The 19,666-nt window shown below is 43.1% G+C and overlaps 2 protein-coding genes across 2 annotated transcripts; both read left to right on the top strand.

Moving 5' to 3' along the window:
• The first annotated feature begins 434 nt into the window (after window positions 1–434).
• lpar3 (lysophosphatidic acid receptor 3) lies at window positions 435–6,259 on the top strand. Its single transcript, XM_029501037.1, has 3 exons — window positions 435–584; window positions 1,287–2,041; window positions 4,557–6,259. The coding sequence occupies exons 2-3, from the start codon at window positions 1,300–1,302 to the stop codon at window positions 4,883–4,885; spliced, it is 1,071 nt and encodes a 356-aa protein (XP_029356897.1). The 5' UTR covers window positions 435–584; window positions 1,287–1,299; the 3' UTR covers window positions 4,886–6,259.
• A 2,595-nt stretch (window positions 6,260–8,854) lies between these two features.
• LOC115042045 (atrial natriuretic peptide receptor 2-like) lies at window positions 8,855–19,546 on the top strand. Its single transcript, XM_029500055.1, has 23 exons — window positions 8,855–8,899; window positions 9,520–9,610; window positions 9,901–10,033; window positions 10,253–10,376; window positions 10,836–10,940; window positions 11,780–11,882; window positions 12,422–12,567; window positions 12,647–12,719; window positions 12,895–13,039; window positions 13,236–13,322; window positions 13,392–13,535; window positions 13,876–13,997; window positions 14,185–14,329; window positions 14,455–14,503; window positions 14,596–14,697; window positions 14,813–14,932; window positions 15,161–15,254; window positions 15,582–15,669; window positions 15,771–15,910; window positions 16,214–16,366; window positions 16,990–17,088; window positions 17,784–17,875; window positions 18,646–19,546. Exons 1-23 carry the CDS (start codon window positions 8,855–8,857, stop codon window positions 18,754–18,756), a joined length of 2,511 nt encoding a protein of 836 aa, XP_029355915.1. The 3' UTR covers window positions 18,757–19,546.
• Window positions 19,547–19,666: the final 120 nt, after the last annotated feature.

Genomic DNA, 19,666 nt, shown 5'->3' with positions numbered 1-19,666 from the left:
TTGTGGCTCCCACTGTCAGCTAAAAATGTGTCCTATTAAAACTGAATTCAATTATGAAGTAGCATATTAAAGGTTTTCGAGCTTCCATCTGTCAATATTAGCACACGATTAATAAACCGTCTGAACTCCTAATTAGCTGTCAGCAAATATTGTTGCAGCTGCAGTCACATAAATAAATCATCTATGAATAATAAATTAAAAGAAGCGTGACGGCGGAGGAGGATCCTGCACAACCTGGCAACCCTTTTTTTGTTTTTATTTTCCCTTATTTGCCAGCAGAACCACAAAAGTATGAGTGTAGTATGATAATATCGGATGAACAACAATGACACGGAGGTGCACAGGTGAGGGGACGCCGCGCGGACACGCGGTGGCACTGAGGCGCGCGGGGCCACGCCCTCTACGTCACCGCGCGGAGCCTCAAAGCGGAGAGGCTGAACTTCCCGCCTCTAGTCCGGCTGCTGCAGCCCGTCCGTCCGTCCGTCCGTCTGCTGCGGAGGCTCAGCGGGAACATGCCCGTGAACCCGGGGAGCATTTCACAACCTCCGGTCCACTGACGTCCCGAGGACAGACCTGACCGCCAGGTAAGGAAAACAGACAGACAACAACAACAACAACTCACCTGACTTGTTTCTTTTGTTCGTCTTGTGTGATAAAACCAACACACACACACACACACGTCCTTTTTACACCGCTGTGTTGCGTTCAGGTGTCGTGTTGCAGCGGTTATATTTCGTTTTATTTCACTCAGAGATCCGGAATTAAATCCCACCTGTTTTGGTTCCCATTTAAACGTTACTATGGGCACTATCTGATTCAGCTCACTGTGATTTCAGCTTTATTCAACATAACTTCCTGCCGTTAAATGAGGTTTTGGCTTTTGTCCACCTGCCTTTGGAGTCAGGTCATTAAATCTCTCTTGTCCTTGAACAGAAGTTAACAGTAACGAAGCCTTTTGATTACTTTTATCTACATCATTTCCCCCCACACTAAAACATATATAAGAAAGTTCTGTTCATCTGTTCAATAATAATTAACTAATGCAAACTGAATGAACTGCAGTGTTGGTGACAGATTTGACTGCGCTTGTATTTTAAAACACATTTAGCTGCATTTTGTAAATATTTGATTATCTCTTTCTGAGCTTGTTTCAGTTCTTCAAATATGATCATTGAAGTATCGTCTGCTTTTCTTTTTCACATGTGAAAGTCAAACGTTCTGGTTAAAAGCCAAAAAATCAGAGGTTGCAGTCCTAATCCAGCACCTTTCTGGTTCTCACTTCACAGACTTGCCCCTAAAATGGCCCAGGAGAACATCACCTGTTATTACAATATGTCCATGGGCTTCTTCTACCACAACATTGGTGCTGAAGATAAATGGGACAAAACTCAGCTCATCCTGGTCCAGGTGGTGGGCTCGCTCTTCTGCTGTTTCATCCTGGTCTCCAACGCCATGGTCATCGCCGCTGTGATCACCAACAAGAGGTTTCACTACCCTTTCTACTACCTTCTGGCCAACCTCGCCGCCTCGGACTTCCTGGCGGGGATCGCCTACGTGTACCTCATGTTCAACACGGGCGAGGTGTCGCGGCAACTGACGGTTAAAGGGTATTTTATCCGCCAAGGCCTGCTGGACATCAGTCTGTCGGCCTCGCTGTCTAACCTGCTGGTGATCGCCCTGGAGCGCTACATCTCCGTCATGAACTGGAAGGTCCACAGCAACCTGACGAAGAGGAGGGTGACCCTGCTGATCGTGCTGGTGTGGGCCATCTCCATCTTCATGGGCGCCGTTCCCAGTCTGGGCTGGAACTGCATCTGCAACCTGAAGGACTGCTCCCAGCTCGCTCCCATCTTCAGCCGGAGCTACCTGATCTTCTGGTCCGTGTCGAACCTGGTGGTCTTCCTGGTCATGGTGGTCATCTACATGAGGATCTACACCTACGTCAAGAGGAAGACGTCGGTGCTCATGTCGCACACCAGCGGCTCCATCAACCGCAAGAGGACGCCCATCAAGCTCATCAAGACTGTGATGGTCGTGCTCGGTAGGTGCCCGCACAGCAGCAATCTGCGATATAATGTTTACGCTTTAATGGAAATACAGCTCCTCAGTTGAGTTGCTTACTTTTCTCAGCGTTGAAAACAGCCACAAAGTCCCACCCAGTGAGTTACAGCACATGTCCCCGTTATCTGTGTTTTCCTGATATGAAGGAAAGCCTTGAACATAATAATACTAACACTGCTGCCGCTGCTGTCACAAGACAGTCTCAAAGGAAATTAGGAGCGAGAAAAGTCTCTGTCTGCGACTTTTTTCTGGTTTAGTCTGAAAACTCTCATTTATATCAATGCAGCTAAAGCCGTTTCCATTATTGTTTACAATGTGGATTAATTTCACCAAAAAAATAGAGTCATCATTTGTATAAAAGATCCTAGTCACAAATGTTTTCACATCCTCTTTCCGGTGGCTTTATTCTTCTTGGCCAAACTAAGAATAAAGCCGTAGGAGAGGATGTGAAAACACCTTTTTGAACTGCACCTCAAATTCCTTCGCTGGTTATTCACAGATCAACTTTCGAACCAGTCGTCTGGCTCACTAACACCTGTCTGTGCTGAGTTTCCTAGAATGAGAAAGCACCAAAAATTCAGCAGCGTCATTCTGCTGTCATCCATTTTCATCCCAGATCAGGCTGTCAGATTGTCTCAGTTTGGCTCTTGTGGCGTAAGGTGGTGTAGGCAACAAGAAACCGAAGAAAGGAACACCAGGATTTTTACATCATGACAGAGATGAACACTCTTGAGTTTCTGGTCTTTTTTTTTGGAGGGGCGCTCTTCATCCAGACTCTGAGCTGCTGTGATTTTGCGTTGTGGCCCTGCAGGAGGATGATCTGGTCTCTCTGGGCTCCGCACTGTGCTGCATGCAGCGTAGGAGCCGCCTGCCTCTGCACACACTTTATTCCAGAGCGCTGTGTAATTATCTCTCCCTGCAAGGACACTGCTGCTCAGCCTGTGTGGCGAACCATCCACACCACACCGCTCTGGCCTCCAGTGAACGTCCCCTCCTCCCCGTACTTGAGCCTATACTTGAGGACTTGGTCAATTGCTTTCAGATGCAGTTCTCCATAGCTTGTGGAAATGTTACCATTTAAAGTTCCCCTTTGGTGCCTAACAACAAGAGTTTTACTTATCCTTGGTCGACTGGCGGTTTTTCACCTGTATTCTAAGTTCAACCTTACGTGCATATGCACCTTAAATAACTGTGACGTAGAAACCTGACACATCCACCAGACATACTTCAAATTTTTTTTCTCTATGACTGAGAAGGCGTGCATGTGACTTAGAAAGCACATTTACGAACATATTTATACGCCTGAAGATATGCAGCAGCTGTGGTGTGGTTTAAAAGACTTACAAAGGAGAAAAAAGTCAGAGACGCTCCTGTAACAGATTGTTGGCGCGACCGTGATGTTTAAGAGCAAAAAGGACAAAAGCAAAGAGGTGCAAAGCGGAGCTCAAGGTTTATGGGATCAGGAAAAAAAATAAGAAATCTAAGGTGAGGAGGAGTCTGCTCAGGAGGAAGTGGCAACTGGACAAACCAGTTCAGACATGCTTGCAACTCACACGCACTTTGTGTGAATTGGACATGTGCACAACTGTTAGACAGAGACACATTGTCTCGTGCTTCAGGGCAAACACTGAAGAAGTACACTCGATTGTACGAGCAAATTTACACCTTAATCAATGATTTATTCCGGTCGGTGTCTAAGATTGACTTCTCTCGTTGTTTTCTCGATCAAAAATCTCATTTTCGTGGTTTAATAGGCCATAGCCATGTTTTTGTAGGGTTTGACTGCTGTTGAAGTGAAGTGTCAAACCAAGGCAGGCCCCTTCGGATTTAGTTTTCGCTCTGCAAATGCACCATTCAGCGAATACTAAAAAGAACATGTGCTGGAAACATGGCCCTCAAAACCGCTCTGGCCTTTTCCTCGTCGCACATTAAAAGTCCGCTTTTAAACTTCTGTGGGACACATCAAGAAACAGAGAGTGGAAGCTGATTTAATGGGGTCTCAATCCATTTCATTTCACTTCGCGTTATTTTGGATTGTGGTCCTTCAAAGACAAATAAAAAATAAAATTAAAAACCCCAGAAAAAAAGAAGAAAGCGAACAAAAACAGGGAATTCATTATGAAATAAATTTGTGGAGAGAAAAAGAGAGACGTCGATCAGACTTTCTCTGTCTGCCTCTACACACACCATGTTTTTGTGTTATTGTGTGTCTGTGTGAGAAAGGGAGTTGCATAGAGCTGTTTTTGTTCTGCAGTTGCATTAAAGCTGCAGAGATGCTGCGACGAGTTGCTGCTTGTGGCTTCCTTTCAGTTACACAAATCTCTTCATTTCTCTGTATTGTGCCCAAACATGTTTAAAAATGCGGCTAACTAGCTGCCTCGTTATTTACTGAAAACACAGCAATGACTGTTTATTTTTATTTATTGTGTACACACATACCAGCGGCGAGAAGAAAAAATCTAAGTGTTCGTGTTCTCCTGTATTTTGTGCCGTAGGGGCCTTCGTCTTCTGCTGGACGCCCGGTTTGGTTGTTCTCCTCCTGGACGGCGTAAGCTGTAAGAGCTGCAACGTCATCAAGCTAAAACGCTGGCTGCTGCTCCTCGCCGTGCTGAACTCCGTCATGAACCCTTGCATCTACTCCTACAAGGACGAGGAAATGTGGACAACCTTCAAGAACCTAATGCGCTGCATTGGCAACGGTACTCGGCGGCAGCGGTCCACAAAGGCCAACTCCAGGCCGCTCAGCTCGGGTCAGGACACGGGCACCAGCCAGGCCCCGTCAGAGGAGATTAAAAACGACGATCAGGGGACGCTGAAGACCTGAAAATAAATCTTGTTAAGGACTTTTCTGAACTTCTGGCCAGTCTGGCCTGGACGCATCTTAGGAAGATGCACACTGGAGATGACTTTATCTCCAGTTATCGTCCAGGAAGTCATTAGTGTCCTCAGATTAAATGTAATATTTTGAAGAGACGCTGATGCCCCACTGCTCCAGTGTGAAGCTGAGCTTCTGGTGAGATGGAGGTAGGAGACATTGATGCACTAATAATTCCCCCAAATGGATACAAATGGATTTCCTTTTTTCAGAATTTTATGGACTCCCACTTGAGCTTCCTGCCTTTTTTTTGAGGGGGGCAGGGGTGTCTTCCTCCCCACATCCCTGTGGGTTATTTAAACTTGCATGACTGTTTGCTCCTATGACATGATAAAGGTCCCAGTATCAGATACACCGGGATACATTTCTGAAATAAAATGGGTGATTTTTTGCCGTGATCCTAATAGAATTCTTTGTCAAACCTAAATGGATTAATTAGTCAAGAAATGTAGCTTGTTTATAGTCAGGTACTATAAATCTACAGTTTGATTAAAAATGTTAATGATTATTTCCTGTCATCAGGCCAATGACAAATACTGTAAACTGCTGTACTGTATGCATCCACTTGTACTTCCTGGATTAAGTAATTTCAGCGCTCAGTGAGGTGTGAATGCGTCAGTCCTCTCTCGACCTTTATCAGCTCATGAACCCCACCTGCGGCACCTGATGCAGGTAGAGCTTGTTCTCCCTGTAGCATTTTTACACATCCGCCTCCACTCGCTGTAACCGCTGGCTGCCGACATGCTGACGAAACAGCTGAGCGCGGACAGACGGTTGTAAAACGACATTGCAACACACTGGATTCCTGCCGGGAGTTCAGCACACGCTGTGTACCTGCAGGAGCTGAAAAGGATATGACTGAACAGACTGTAAACCCCCCACCCTCTCACTCTCACAGAGACATTGCTAAATCATTTACAGAGTTCAAATACTCTTCTTCAAACCTGCTGTAAGTATTTATGCCTCTCCTGCTGTAAAAGATACACCAGTAAAGCTTTTTGAGGTTGGGTTTTTGTTTTTTTGTTGTTTTTTTTTTTTTTTTTTTTTTTGGGGGGGGGGTGCCACATAATGACAGCTGTGTGTGGAAAGTTTTACAGCTTTGGTAGTTTTCCTGAATTGAACTGAACTTTTATACCTGATTGATTCATTAATTAAAATCATCTAGTAAATAATTTCACAATTAATATTCTTATGTTGTTTTTGGAGATTTTTCTGATGTGACATGAAATAGAAACAGACATGATTCTCAAAATGAATCAAATAATTGTTGTTTTTTTTATGTATAAATGCAGCTGTTAATAAACTTATTTTATTATAACAGACCATAATCAAACAAAATGTGACCTTGTCCCAAACATTTATACATTTTCTCACATTCTCACTACATTTTCAGCCACGCTGGCTGTGCAGCCTGAACTGAAATGTTGTGCCATTTCCTACATTCATGGTCCCCACTGGATGAATTGTTCTGATTGATCGAGCTCTGATGTTTCCACTTTGTGTGGTAAATTAATTAAAATGAAATTGTCTGTAGCTGTGAGTGGTTGTTGGTCCAGTGTGAGCTGGGATTGGCTCCAGAACCCTCCACAATCATAAATGGTAGAAGATGAATGAATCTTGTCGCTATCATCAGGTCAAACTTGTAACTTACCAAACGCATCCAACACAAACTAACATCAGTGTGCAGACAGCAGCAACATGCTAACATGGTAATCTGGCAATCTGGTAATTTCAAATGAAAGCAGCCATTAACTGCTTGTAATGGGAGTCGATACAACAGCTGTGCAGATGATAGTACATTACACATTTTTACACAACTGATTTTGCAGTCAGTCGTTGGTCAAGTGCCGCTACTTGACATTTCTGGTGCTCCAGAGCCGCCACTTCAGCATGATTTACTCTGAGTAATTAACAAGTGACCTTTAGTTTCCACTCAGTCCGTCTCCTGCTGCCTGAAAAATAATTGACTCTTAAGTGGGAGGAACAAGATCCTCCTTTCTCTGAATTGGACTGCAAAGCACTTGAATCAGTAAAATAATCAAATAAAACAACTCTAATGTGTATTTAAAGGCGCTTTTGGGAAATTTCCCACCCATCTTAACGCCAATGCATTCGAAATTAGCCTGCCAACCAGCTAGCATTATAGGTAGCATTATGAGCTCCTGGCCTGCAAACGCAAAGCTGGCTTAAGCTCCAGTGAAGCGACAATCACCACCACCTGCTCCGAGTCGCCACGTTCTCTGCTAAAAAGCTGCTTTGACACAGCTTTATTTGCTCAACTAAAGCAACTAAGCACTCTGTTCTGACAAGCCCTGTAAATGTCAGCCATCTGAAATGTTTCAGGCACAAAAGCCAAATGAAATCCAACGCTCGGTCGAATAGTTCCTGCTTTGTATATTCCGTGCACGTATGTGTAAATCAACCCTGTTTTTTTTAGAAGTGTTAATGTATTCTGCATAGTTCCTGCGATTTGTGCTCACATTTTGAACCTTCCCTTTAATTTACTCAAGCTGACATGCCTGAATTGCAAAGCTATTCCTCATAATTGCATGTTAAAGGGCTTTTTATGGAATAAAATTGGACACACCACTCAAGATTTAATGCCTGAAACACAGCCAGTGTCCTTTGACAGCAGTCAAAGAGCCTAAACGCTGTACATTTTCTAATAGTGAACTACTCTGGATGTAAATTACTTTTGGTGTATATTTCAGGTCGAGTTTTGATGTGTTTAAAGTCATGTGGTCTCCATTAAGAGCATGCCGTATTGTAGCGTGTGCTGTCGTCCTCGGCGGAGCTCTCTGCGGACCTGTCATGACTGTTGCCAGCCTGTCTGGGTCTTTTACTTTCCCAAAAACATAAACTGTAAACTGTGTGTTGTGGCAGGCCTTTTTTCGACAGCTGTGCTGTAATTACACATTCTTGAAAAGCCAATTAAAATTCACAGATGCCCAGAAATGCTGTCTTTGGGTTTGTTCCTAATTTCAGAGCAAACAGATGAAGAGATTGGCAAAGTTCATCAGGATATGAGGTCACATAAACATATCAAAACTCATCAGAGATGCACGAAGATGTCTTGTTAGAAAATTATGCAAGCACGATTTACAGTTCAACAGCTCCTCAGTTACACAACTACCTGTTGTGCATCAAAAGTGCAGGAGGGTGGCGGTTGTGGTGTGACAGTGTGATGAAAGGTTTCATGGTGTTCACCACAGCCTGCCTGCTTCCCCGCCTGGCCACAGTTCACCATCCTCTGAAGACACTTCCAACCTGATCCGTGTCATGAGCCAAAGTCCTCCCCACGACCAAATCTGAATCCCATTTGGGATGCTGCAGCACACAAATCTGCAGAAGTGCTGTGATGCAGACATGCCAACATTGACCGATGTCAAGAACAGGTGAAGACTGATCTGTGAAGATCTGGTTGAGATCTGATCCGGTCACCAGAAACACCTGAATCAGCTGATGTCAAGAGGATGCCGTCCAGCAATATTTCAGAGGTTTGGCTTCTTTTAATGGAGTATAAAGTCAGCAGCTGGTTTTAGAGTGAACGTCAGACCCCTCCAAAGCCAAAACCTCCTAAAATCTGAGATAGAATGAAAATAAAAGCATCTGTGGCCAAATCTACAGGGACACGGGAGTGATTTAAGACTCCTCTGAGCTCTGGCGGTCAATTCGGCTGATTCTGACCTGGAGGACAGTGAAGGTGAGCTGAAACACCTGCTGAAGGAGGATGTGATTGGAGAGTCTCTTCCGCTGATTGGACAATTAGAGACAGAAGAGGAGGAGGAGAGGGGGACACACATTTAACCAAGGGTACTGCAGGTGCCTGGACGTGCACACACACACACACACTCAAATTTGGTCATTCACTCAGTCAGTCAGTTTAGAGCAGGTCTGGACACAGCAGCAAACCTCCTCATGGCTTTTTGGATTGCTGCCTCCTTCTGCCTGCATTTTCTCCTGGTAAGTCATTAATTCACGATTCAACTACAAATAAAACTCAGTGGCAGCTTTGCTGTTTCGTCTGGAAATCTGGACTCGAAGCCACAGATAGCCACAGGTGCTTCATTTTTAGTGCACCGTACTATGATGTGGTGTCAAACTCGACTCGATGGCAACGACGACGGGACATAAAGAGCTGTTGAAATTCAGCATATGAAACTCTCATTTTGTTGTATTGAATTGGCGGGAACACCCCTCGCTTTTGTTGTCCTGTCAGAAACACTTGCTGCTGAAGGCCAGTTGTCATGGATTAGTGTGCTGTTGTTTTTTTTTTTTTTGTTTTGTTTTTTTTTTTGTTTTTTTTGGGGGGGGGGGTTGTTTCAGTGTATTGCTCTGTCACTTGCCCTTTTCACCCTCCGACCAATCTGGTTTTCTCCTGAAAATATGAGATAACACCAAGGGGGTGCTTCTGATGAACAAACACTGATTTGGCTGCAGTTTGGTTTGAGCTTTTGCCACCTTGGTGCAAAACCAAAGCGGCTCTACAAACGTGTGTGTTCGACTTGCATTCATTCTCATATAACCAGCCTTGACTAAGGACAGAAGGTGTATTTCCATTAAAAATCCTCTTTCACCTGCAGGGAGTCAAATGCTGGCACGACCTGGACAACACTGAGTACGACTGTTGGCCGATCAACAATCCAAATGATTACAACATGATTAGCTGTGGAGGTGAGTCTGACATTTTATGTGTTCTGATGTGATTGCATGTGAAACAGCTCATCTTTGGCTTGTGTGATGACGGTGTGTGTGTGTGTGTGTGTGTGTGTGTGTGTGCGTTATAACATCATGATGATTCTCCTGCCTCAGCTAATAAGGAAGGAGAATTAATTATACTGACTAAGGAGGTGGGGCTCCATAAAGCTGGAGCTCCTTATGCAATCATAAAACACATATGCAAACCCCTGGTTGCCATTGCGTGCATAACATGTGCACGTGTTGTGCACGTGTTGACCCCTCAGGTCTGGAAATGGCCTGGGTGCAGCGTCCTCCAGAGAAAGTGACCAACGGGGAGGAATTCAACGTCTCGTACACGGTGACAGCGTCAGATTCCTTCTACGAGTACGCTGTCAGGAACAAGATCTTCCAGTTTGGGTGATTACGCTGCGTACACAGCTGGACTGTTAAATGTCTGCCATGGCCTGAATGAACACACACACACACACAGAGTCAAACACGTGTTATTTGTTTAATTGAACTTTAATTGAGGTGACAATGAGAGAGCAAATACTAATAATAGAGATGCAATGCACACATGCTCGTTGCCTTTTGCATGAATTCATCTGCCCCCTCTCCTGTTTCTTTCTCCACCAGCCATGCATCAGATGCAAAGAGGTTCTGCCATGAACACGAGTGCCCGGTGAACTGGAACAACGCCGATGAAATGAACTGCTGCGTGTACCACGCCAACATCCACTCCTGTCCTCTGGGCCTCATGGTTGGTACCCCAAAGAGTGTCGCACAAACACACGCACAATCTCATCCTGATGTAAAAAAAACAAAAAGCAAAACAATGACAACAAGCCAACATGGCCGGTCAGGAGCTGATGTGTATTGTTGTATGATGATCATTATGCATGTTTTTTATTTTTAATTTCCTTGAAGTCACCTCATGGTTTTAGCTGGTTTGTCCTATCAAGTTTTGATTTAGCTGAGGCTGATGATTTAGAAACTTTGAAAATTTGGATGAGCAATGTGGTGAATAGCAAGTAAAATAGAGGTAAATATAATGTATGAAGAAACAAACAAAAGCCTTTCAGGCTAAAAAGCTTTAATGTTAGGTGGGGCTTATTTTCAGAGTGCTTTAGATGTAAATCTTGAAGCTGAACTCTGAGGTGAACGGGCAACTAACAGACAGAAGTAGCTTTTCTTCAGTTGTTGTTCTCTCCGCTCACAGAAACAAGGTGGAATCTGCGGCCCATGGATCCCTGATGATGGTAAAATAGTGACTCACACTGTATCCCAAGCAGGAAAGATGACCCAGAAATACTGGACGTCGAAGGTGAGCCGCTATGAAGACACCAGAGTACATAAAATATAGATAGAAGTGAGGAGAAAAAAAAGTTCCATACTCCATATAACTCAGTGTTAACCCTGAACAGATTGGGAAATATTACTGATATAATAATTATATAAATCATTCATTCAGAAATGTTCTTTCTTTTGAAGTTTGCACCACATGGTTTAAATTATAATCCATTTTATCACGTCAACTTGTGCAAAAGTGAAATAATGAAGTTCACAAATGTGTGAAAATGACAGAAAGATGATTCAGAGCGATTCCGTAGCACGGAATAATTTATGACTAAATACAAGTTGTAATATTCCGTCTTGGTTTCGAGTTGAAGTATTATTTCCCCTGACAAGCCTATTTTCTCACACTCTGCTCTCTGATATGAGTAAACCCATCTAAACCCAGCCTGTGTGGACTCGTACAGCTGTTTAGAATAATCCCGGCATTTACAATAAAACCCGTAACAATCATGTCAAGTTCTGGTGGTGTAATGGCACAAGAGACTCATGGCCAGTTTCATAACACACACTGAGGTCAATTCATCCAGTTCGCTTCAAGTTGACAAAACAGACAACTGGTAAAAAACAGAAATGTGTGTAACAATAAAGAATAATAAAGAGCCCCCTCAGTGTAGGCCAAACGCACACACACACACACACACACACACACACACACACACACACACACACATTTACAGCCTGAGCGGCCTATATGCTGCTTCTACATCATTTTAGGAGAATAGTAATAATGATAAATTCTTTGAGTCTTAATGATTTACTAAAATGACAAGCACAACAACAAACGTGAACGATCTGGGACTGTTCCAGGTGGTGCTGATCCATGTGGGGGTCACATCAGTCATTGCTCACATCAAAATCGGACAGATGCACGCAGCGCTGGAGTCCAAAGTGCTTGTCATCAGTGCTCAAGGTCAGTCCGCAAACACTACGAAAGTTGAGGCTGTTTTACTGTCCTGTTTTCCTCCTCAGCAAAGTTCAGGGAAAGAGTCAACGGTGAAATGTTTTCATTTCCAAACAACGAGACGTAATAAACCTTATTTCACATTTGGCCTTTGAAATTGAGACAGCAGCAGAGATAGAGCTTAATTTTACACAAATACAGTGTTCATGCCTTTGTGTCTTCCCAGCTATCCATTCAAATCACCGCCTGGTTCGGTAATTTTAAATCCCTTGTATCTGCTCTCATAGTTATGCCCAGTTACACACATCTATATTTCTGCTGTATTGCTTGTGAAGGTATGATTGCACTATATACCGCACTGGATTTACTGGATAGCCATGGTTATTAGTTAATTACACATCAGTGAAAGTATTTACTTTGGTTATTACGTTTAGTTGTTTGGTGTTGGTAAAAAAATCAGCCCCACCTTTACCAGCTGCAATATTAACGTTGCTTCGTTAACTTCGTTGGATGGAAACCTAAAATTTAAAGTGTGTGACTGTTAAAAGTTTGCGGGGATGACGTCTGCGAGCTGGAGGAGAACTGTCTGAACTGCCCTGCAGACTGTGGCATCTGCCCGATGTCCATCACTATCAAGGTAGCCATTGGGCTTCCAGTCGCCCTCTTCAGCAGCGGCTTCATCTTAACCATGGTGGTCAGTCCATACAACACACACACACACACACACACTCGTGTTTTATGGGCTGGTGTTTATCTTACTTTCCTTCCCACAGTGGCTCCAGTACCAAAAACAGAAGATGTTTTGGGATGAAAGCTGGATCATCAACTACAAGAAAATCCTATTTGGTAAAAAAAGAGAAAACATGCCAAATTCCAAATTCTTCAGTGTTGTGTCAACCATGTTGTTGTTGGGTCGCTTTTATTCAACGTGACAGCTGTGCTGTGCCAATCCAAAGATGTTTTTCTTCATGGAGCGTTTCAGTGGTAACTACCTGGCTGACCGAGTTGTTTTTCACTGCAGGGAGAGCGTGCTGGATGGGCATCGGCAGCACCACCAGCCTGCAGCGCCTGAAGAGTAACTCCACCATCAGTCGGACCACCGATGTGACCGTGTGCACCGGAGTGGACACCTCTTTCAAGCAAGGCTTCATACAGCCAGGCATATAGTGCGAAATGTCATTATTCATTTATATACATGCTCACAAATCAAAATTCATCTGCATGCTACTTTATTAATGACCTTAATTTAAATATCTTGGATCTAAAGGACAAAATAAAGAGAGCATTTCTGTTGATTTGATAAGAAATGATTTGTTTATTCATCGTGTCTGACTGGACGGCCTAACGGTAACTGTGTTGCAGCGATGGCAGGACTGTAGCAGTGAAACACATCCAGAAGAAACATTTCACGCTGTCTAAGACCATCAGGAAGGAAGTGAAAGAAGTCAGGTGAGGAAATGGTTTTTTTTTCCCTTATATGTAAGTTGTTGCATTTCATTTTTCATTTATCATATTTAGGCAATTGGACCACCCCAATTTATGCAAGTTCATCGGTGGTTCCATCGAGGTGCCTTACGTGAGCATCATCACGGAGCACTGCCCCAAAGGAAGCCTGTCTGACGTGCTGCTGAACGATGACATCCCCATCAACTGGGGCTTCAGGTCAGAAAACATGAGTGTGGTGTTGCACTGTACCTTTTTTTCCTGCAGCCTTCTGATTGTGACTAAGATCAAAACCATGATTACAGTGCAACATTTATTTTGCTGACAAAACCTCAGTAGGAAACATTTTGGTGTCTGCCCTTCAGACGGGTAATGAGGAAGCGCTCCTTTCCCGACACACGGGAACAATAATGCAGTGTGACAGCCTATTGTGCTGCACACTCTTTTGTGATGTGGCTTCTACACTATATTTACTCTGTGCCTCACTTTTTGCCTCTACATGCAAACAAAAGTACACAACACAGACGTGGTAACATAAGAGTCTCCTCCACCCATGCAGGCTTTCATTTGCTACTGACATCGCCCGTGGGATGTCTTACCTCCACCAGCATAAGGTGTTTCATGGGAGACTTCACTCCAGAAACTGTGTTATTGATGACCGCTGGGTGTGCAAGATCTCAGGTAACAAAGAGACTGAAAAGTTACATGTACACAAACTTATCACTGTGTGTCATAGGTCACCCAACATATACAATTTGAAGGAAACAAAACATCATTGCGCTCTTCTGCCACATCCGACACCAGCAGGAGTGTTATTATGAAGGCCATCATCCTGTGTCACTCTATATTTTCCTGTGTTTGGATCCAGATTACGGGCTCACGGCCTACAGGAAGGAGGACTTTGAAGCCGTGAACAACGGTTTCAACTGTGGGGATGTGAACCGCATTTACTGCGCTCCTGAAGTGCTGCTGGGATCCAGCTCCAACATGACACCAGCGGCTGACGTCTACAGGTGTGTTTACCTGTAACCACATCAGCTGTTAGACAAAGTTAGAGCACTCCATTTCAAGTTGTAAGAACCGAGCTCTTGATTCAGTTCCATTAAAAACTTTCCTTTTCCTACTTTTGCCTCCTCAGCTATTCCATGATTCTGGTTGAGATTGCCACTCGCTCTGACCTCATTTCAGTGAGTATGGCAGCCAGCGCTGCAGATTACAACCTTTGGCGTCCTTTTGATCTTTGCTTCGTGTAACCAGCACTCCTCTTTAACAGGACCAGGCTGAAGGAGTGACGATGGATATCATGTGGCGTCCCCCTCTGCCTGAACTCAAAGCAGGGAAGGCAGATACCGACTGTCCCAACCAGACGCAGTACTGTGAGGTCTGCCACATGAGCAAAGAAACCAATTACAGGCTTGTTAATTAACCTTAAAAGGCACAGTGGGTAACTGTAAACAACACTGACTTGCTGTTTTTCCTTTTTTCCCCTCATGCAGCTCATTAAGAAGTGCTGGTCTCACAATTTCACCATGAGGCCCACATTTGAGCAGGTGAAGAAGATGCTGGATAAGATGAATCCACATAAAGTTAGCCCGGTGGACATGATGATGAACCTGGTAATAACCCAGTGAAGATAACATTTAACAGCATGGATGAAAAGATGTGCAGCATCTTCAGAATAGTACAAAATATCATGTGAAAATATTTAATCAATGCCAGCGACGCACACATGCGAACATACAGTGTCATCTTTCTAAAACAAATACGAGGAAGATCTTTCCAGAGCCCTGCGATGCATCTGGATCCATGTGAGTTTCAGACACAGAGAGTTTCTTTGAATGCAGATGGAGAAGTACAGCAAGCATCTGGAGGCCATCGTAGCTGAGAGAACGCAGGACCTCCTGCAGGAGAAACAGAAGACAGACCGACTGTTATACAGTAAGGCAGAATAACAATCGTGTGCATTCATTTAAAGGAGAATTGTGTTGAGGCTTTTCAACTTCATGTTGCAATGGGCGATGGAAGATAAACCGCAGAGCCAGTGGACACATCCCTTCAGTGTAGAAGGTCACCACAGTATGAGGAACAGTAAATACAGTCTGTGAGCCGGTTCAAGGTGACGGAAGACAGATCTGTCTGCTCTTGCTGCCACCTAGTGGTTCATAAATTGAATTTCCTTTCCCACCCGTTGCTCCTGAAACCGAACATTTTCCAGGAAGATGCTCCACAGTCATATTTATGCAAAGTCATTGACCTTATGTGCAGGTATGTTACCAAAGCCGGTGGCCGATGACCTGCGTCAAGGTCGAACAGCGGAGGCTCAGAGCTTCTCCAACGCCACGGTCTACTTCAGGTTCATCATCATCATCAAACCTTTTTTTATTTTAACTGGACAATGCTGAGCTTGGTTTAATGGCTTAATTGGGCTGACAATCTACTTCTCTTCTGTGACAGTGATATTGTGGGATTCACTCAGCTGTCTGGTGCGAGCACCCCCCACCAGGTCGTAGACTTCCTCAACCAGCTCTACACCACCTTTGATGACATTATTGATAATTATGACGTCTACAAAGTGGAGACAATAGGCGATGCTTGTAAGTCAGGATGTGGAGCGTAAAGTTGTAAAATGATAAACCATTAACAATAACCAAGTCCTCTTAGGTCAAGATTAAATTTCACAATGAAAATCAGAAATAAGAATTCAAACAAGAAAAAAAAAAGCAATCTTGATCTGAAAGTGAAGCAACAAAATAATACTAGTGCATAATTGCCAATGATAGTGCAGATTTTTGCCCTAAATAGATTCTGAATGTGTGTTTTGCTCGTCTATTATCAGTGAACCTCTCCCTCTTCCTGCTTTGTCTCTTATCGTGAAAAAATAACGGCTGATTGTCTAGACATGGTGGTCTCTGGGGTCCCTAAAGAAAATGGCATCAATCACGCTGGAGAGATTGCCAGCATGGCTCTGGACCTGGTCAGCGTCTGCCACAATTTCAAGATCCCCCACAAGCCCAACACACAGCTGGAGATCAGAGCCGGCATCCACTCAGGTACGGCCGCCGCCTCGCTGCATCCAGCATCAGCCTCAGTCCCAACCTGAGCTTATTTCATACTTTAAAAAAGAGCGATATCATCTGACAGCCCACTCACTGAAGGCCTCCACACCGATTTGTCTCTTTTTATTACAAGTTATCAGATGTTTCTGCTTCACAGAGGCTTTCAGAGGTAACAGTTTTGCAGCGTCCAGAGCTTTGTGTGTCTGTGAGAAAGTTTCTTGTAAGCTAGATAAGGAAAGAAATCTGCCATCACGTCCTCACAGATCACTGCCATTACGTTCAGGATCATTCTCCTGGAAAAGCTTTTATATGAAGGCACCAGCCATCATTGTGGATCTTAAATTACAACACAGTTCCAATCCAAGACGTATGAGACACCTTTTTTTCTTTTCATTTCAGTAATGCTCTCTTTCTGCTTCATGTCTGCTCATATTGATTTAATACTCCATAATTGTTTTTATAGAGATCAGCTCCACATTTAAAATTGTAATGTCACAGGCGTTTTTCACATTTGTTTGCTTTTACAACAGAATATTTGTCATTTTTGTGTACGTATAAGTAACAGACTATAAATTACACCAACCCAGAGTTCTGATATTTGAGTTTCTGATATTCAGGGCCTGTTGTGGCCGGTGTGGTTGGCACCAAGATGCCCCGCTACTGCCTCTTTGGAGACACTGTCAACACAGCCTCTCGGATGGAATCAACCAGTGAAGGTAAAGAAGGATTAGATACGCTGCCTCTGATCTGATTAAAGCCTCAAAGTGGAGTGGAATCAGCCAAATAGAAAAAAAAAACAACAACAATATCACGGTTATTTGGTGTAAAATTGCACTATACTCTTCTTTTGAGCGTTGATGATGTTTGCAGTCGGTTTGAACAGTAATGCAGAGTTAGCATTTGGCCAGAGCTGTGAGCTGCTGCACAACCAGCACCGCACAGTCAGGACAATGTGCTCAGCCGGCACTTAATCTTCTGCATTATGCTGGTGGGACACTGGATAGACACAGACTGATTCTAATCAGCTCAGAGTGCAACACGTCTGAACTCTAAAGATAAACACGATCTAATCATGAATAAAATGTCAAAGAAGTGACGATGTAAATGCTGTAAAATGTTAACATGGCGTGGAAATGTTTCTGCAGGGTGTTATAATTATAAGCATGCCCCATTTTCTTTGACGTTATACAATATTTAACTCAGTTGAGTCAAACCTTTAAATAATTTGTGGCTTGACACATGGCTTGCTAACCTAGTGATACAAAGCATGCTGCATTTGTGTATACATTTTGTATGAAGCATGTATGACGTCACACGGCGACTGAAATCGATCAAATAAAAAAAGCATCCAGCTGATGCATGCTTTGCTTGTACCATTATATCCTATATCCTATCGTCATTACGTCTGAAGCTCTGAAGATCCAGGTGAGCGGTGCCACAGCTGATCTGCTGCACACGCTCAGAGGTTACATCCTGACCTGCAGAGGAACACTTAATGTGAAGGTAAGATTATCACACTCCATTTTATAGATATGTGACCTGATTCAAGGAATACTGAGGAGTTTTTCATTTTAACTGAAGGGACAAACCCAGACCTCTCAGGACAGGAAATATATGCTGAGCTTCCTGCAGCAGTTGTTTAACTTTATCTTGTCTTCTCACATACGGCCCTTTCTACGGAGCGCTATGCTCAGCACATTCCAGGCCATGGTCATAGTGGTTTCTGTAGTTACTTGACCTTTTACTGCACTGGAAACAAATCCAACTGAACACATCTGCAACGTCTCTCATTGAACAAACTTTTTTTGTTGGGGGGGTCACAAATATGCAACCGTCATTATCTACAACCTGGTGTACCACCAACAAGGTTTAAAAAAAAAAAACAAAAAACAAGAGATTTATGAGGATAAGCTTTACAAAGAGCACAGGAAATTCAAAACTTCCCTCCAAGGGAGAATAGGCTGGGTGTGTCTGGTATTTGCTTTCTTTTCTAGGGAGGCATATTGTGTTTTTTGTAGTTTTACTGGCTTCTACTGACATGGTAACCCAAGACCTCCTTTTGGGTGGTGCCCAGTGTAATTATGGGGGAGGGGTTTGCTCCCCGGTCCCAACAGGGCTGCAGCTCTGACGCTTGTGATGTCTTGCAAAGAGGTGGCCACAGCTGCTTCTCTCTGCCCCCCTTCCAGCAAACCCTAATGGCTTTATTTAAAATTCAAAGGGACACATGCTTTGCAATATGACTCTGTCTCACTCTTCTTTTCTTGGCCCATCAGGGCAAGGGAGAGATGACAACATGGTGGCTCGAAGCCAAGAGAGACGATCACACGGATCCACTTCTCAAAACGTGTGAATCTGGAGGACTCCCAGTTCCAGTTAGTGACTAAATCAAGTTCTGCTCAGAGTCTAAAATGTGAAAATAGCTGTACGAAAACTGGTTAGGCTTAGTGTTGTGAAAATCAGCTGGGTCCAGTGAACAGAGTTAGAGATCAATGTGCAGATATTATACCATTAAATTATGAGATGAAAGATGATTGTGGAATTAGAGCCACACTGCACTATAAATTCCTCAGATGATACCACTGTGTTATTGTGCTGTTCAATATAGTTCCGTTATTGTGACCAGGAGTAATTCTGATTCTCTTCTGTTGATAAAATTAAGAAATGCACAACATCTACATAGCCAGGGCATAGTAATGGTATTATTTATTGTTTTGCACTTTTTCGAGAGGAATTAAAAAATATATGCAGAAAAAAAAAAACGCCAGAGCCAAATAAATGTTGTTTTGGTCCCTTTTTATCATACTTTAGATTTACTTAAGCTTCATATCACTTTTATTTTTTAACTTGAAGCTGGTTTATCTTTCCTAATAGATTAGAGATAAAGGATCTATTCACTGCCTGGTAATTAGCACAATTATAACAAGTAGAATAAAACTTTTTAACAATTCAAATAGTTGAACTAAGAACATATAAAATACTGTATGACCGTACCCTCTTTTCTACTCTGGAAAGGAAGATTTAACAATGAATGGATGTACAAGAAATTTGGAATCAAACTCGTAAATTAATGCTTCTTTTGAGTTTCCTTTGAATTTACTTGCAGAGTGGATTTTACCTGCTACTCTTTATTTTAGTAACAATGTACAGGTTGTTTTTTAATCATTGCATTGTTCTTATGTGAAAATATTATATCGCTTTTACCTTAATTGCATTAAAGTTACTTCAAAGTATTATTAGACTATGACTAATATTTCTTCACATTTCGTTGTATGCACAGTAAAGAGTTTGGACCAT

Source organism: Echeneis naucrates, chromosome 4 (assembly GCF_900963305.1).
Source record: "Echeneis naucrates chromosome 4, fEcheNa1.1, whole genome shotgun sequence".
Classification (NCBI taxonomy): Eukaryota; Metazoa; Chordata; class Actinopteri; order Carangiformes; family Echeneidae; genus Echeneis; species Echeneis naucrates.
The sequence above is the reverse complement of the archived record's forward strand: the minus strand, read 5'-3'. Positions and strand labels throughout refer to the sequence as shown.

Coding starts and splice junctions, on each gene's coding strand:
- lpar3 (XM_029501037.1), top strand. CDS start 1,300: ATGGCCCAGGAGAACATCACCTGTTATTACAATATGTCCATGGGCTTC. Junction 2,042..4,556: donor GACTGTGATGGTCGTGCTCG/GTAGGTGCCCGC, acceptor TTTGTGCCGTAG/GGGCCTTCGTCTTCTGCTGG.
- LOC115042045 (XM_029500055.1), top strand. CDS start 8,855: ATGGCTTTTTGGATTGCTGCCTCCTTCTGCCTGCATTTTCTCCTG. Junction 10,034..10,252: donor AACAAGATCTTCCAGTTTGG/GTGATTACGCTG, acceptor TTTCTCCACCAG/CCATGCATCAGATGCAAAGA. Junction 13,040..13,235: donor TTCATACAGCCAGGCATATA/GTGCGAAATGTC, acceptor ACTGTGTTGCAG/CGATGGCAGGACTGTAGCAG.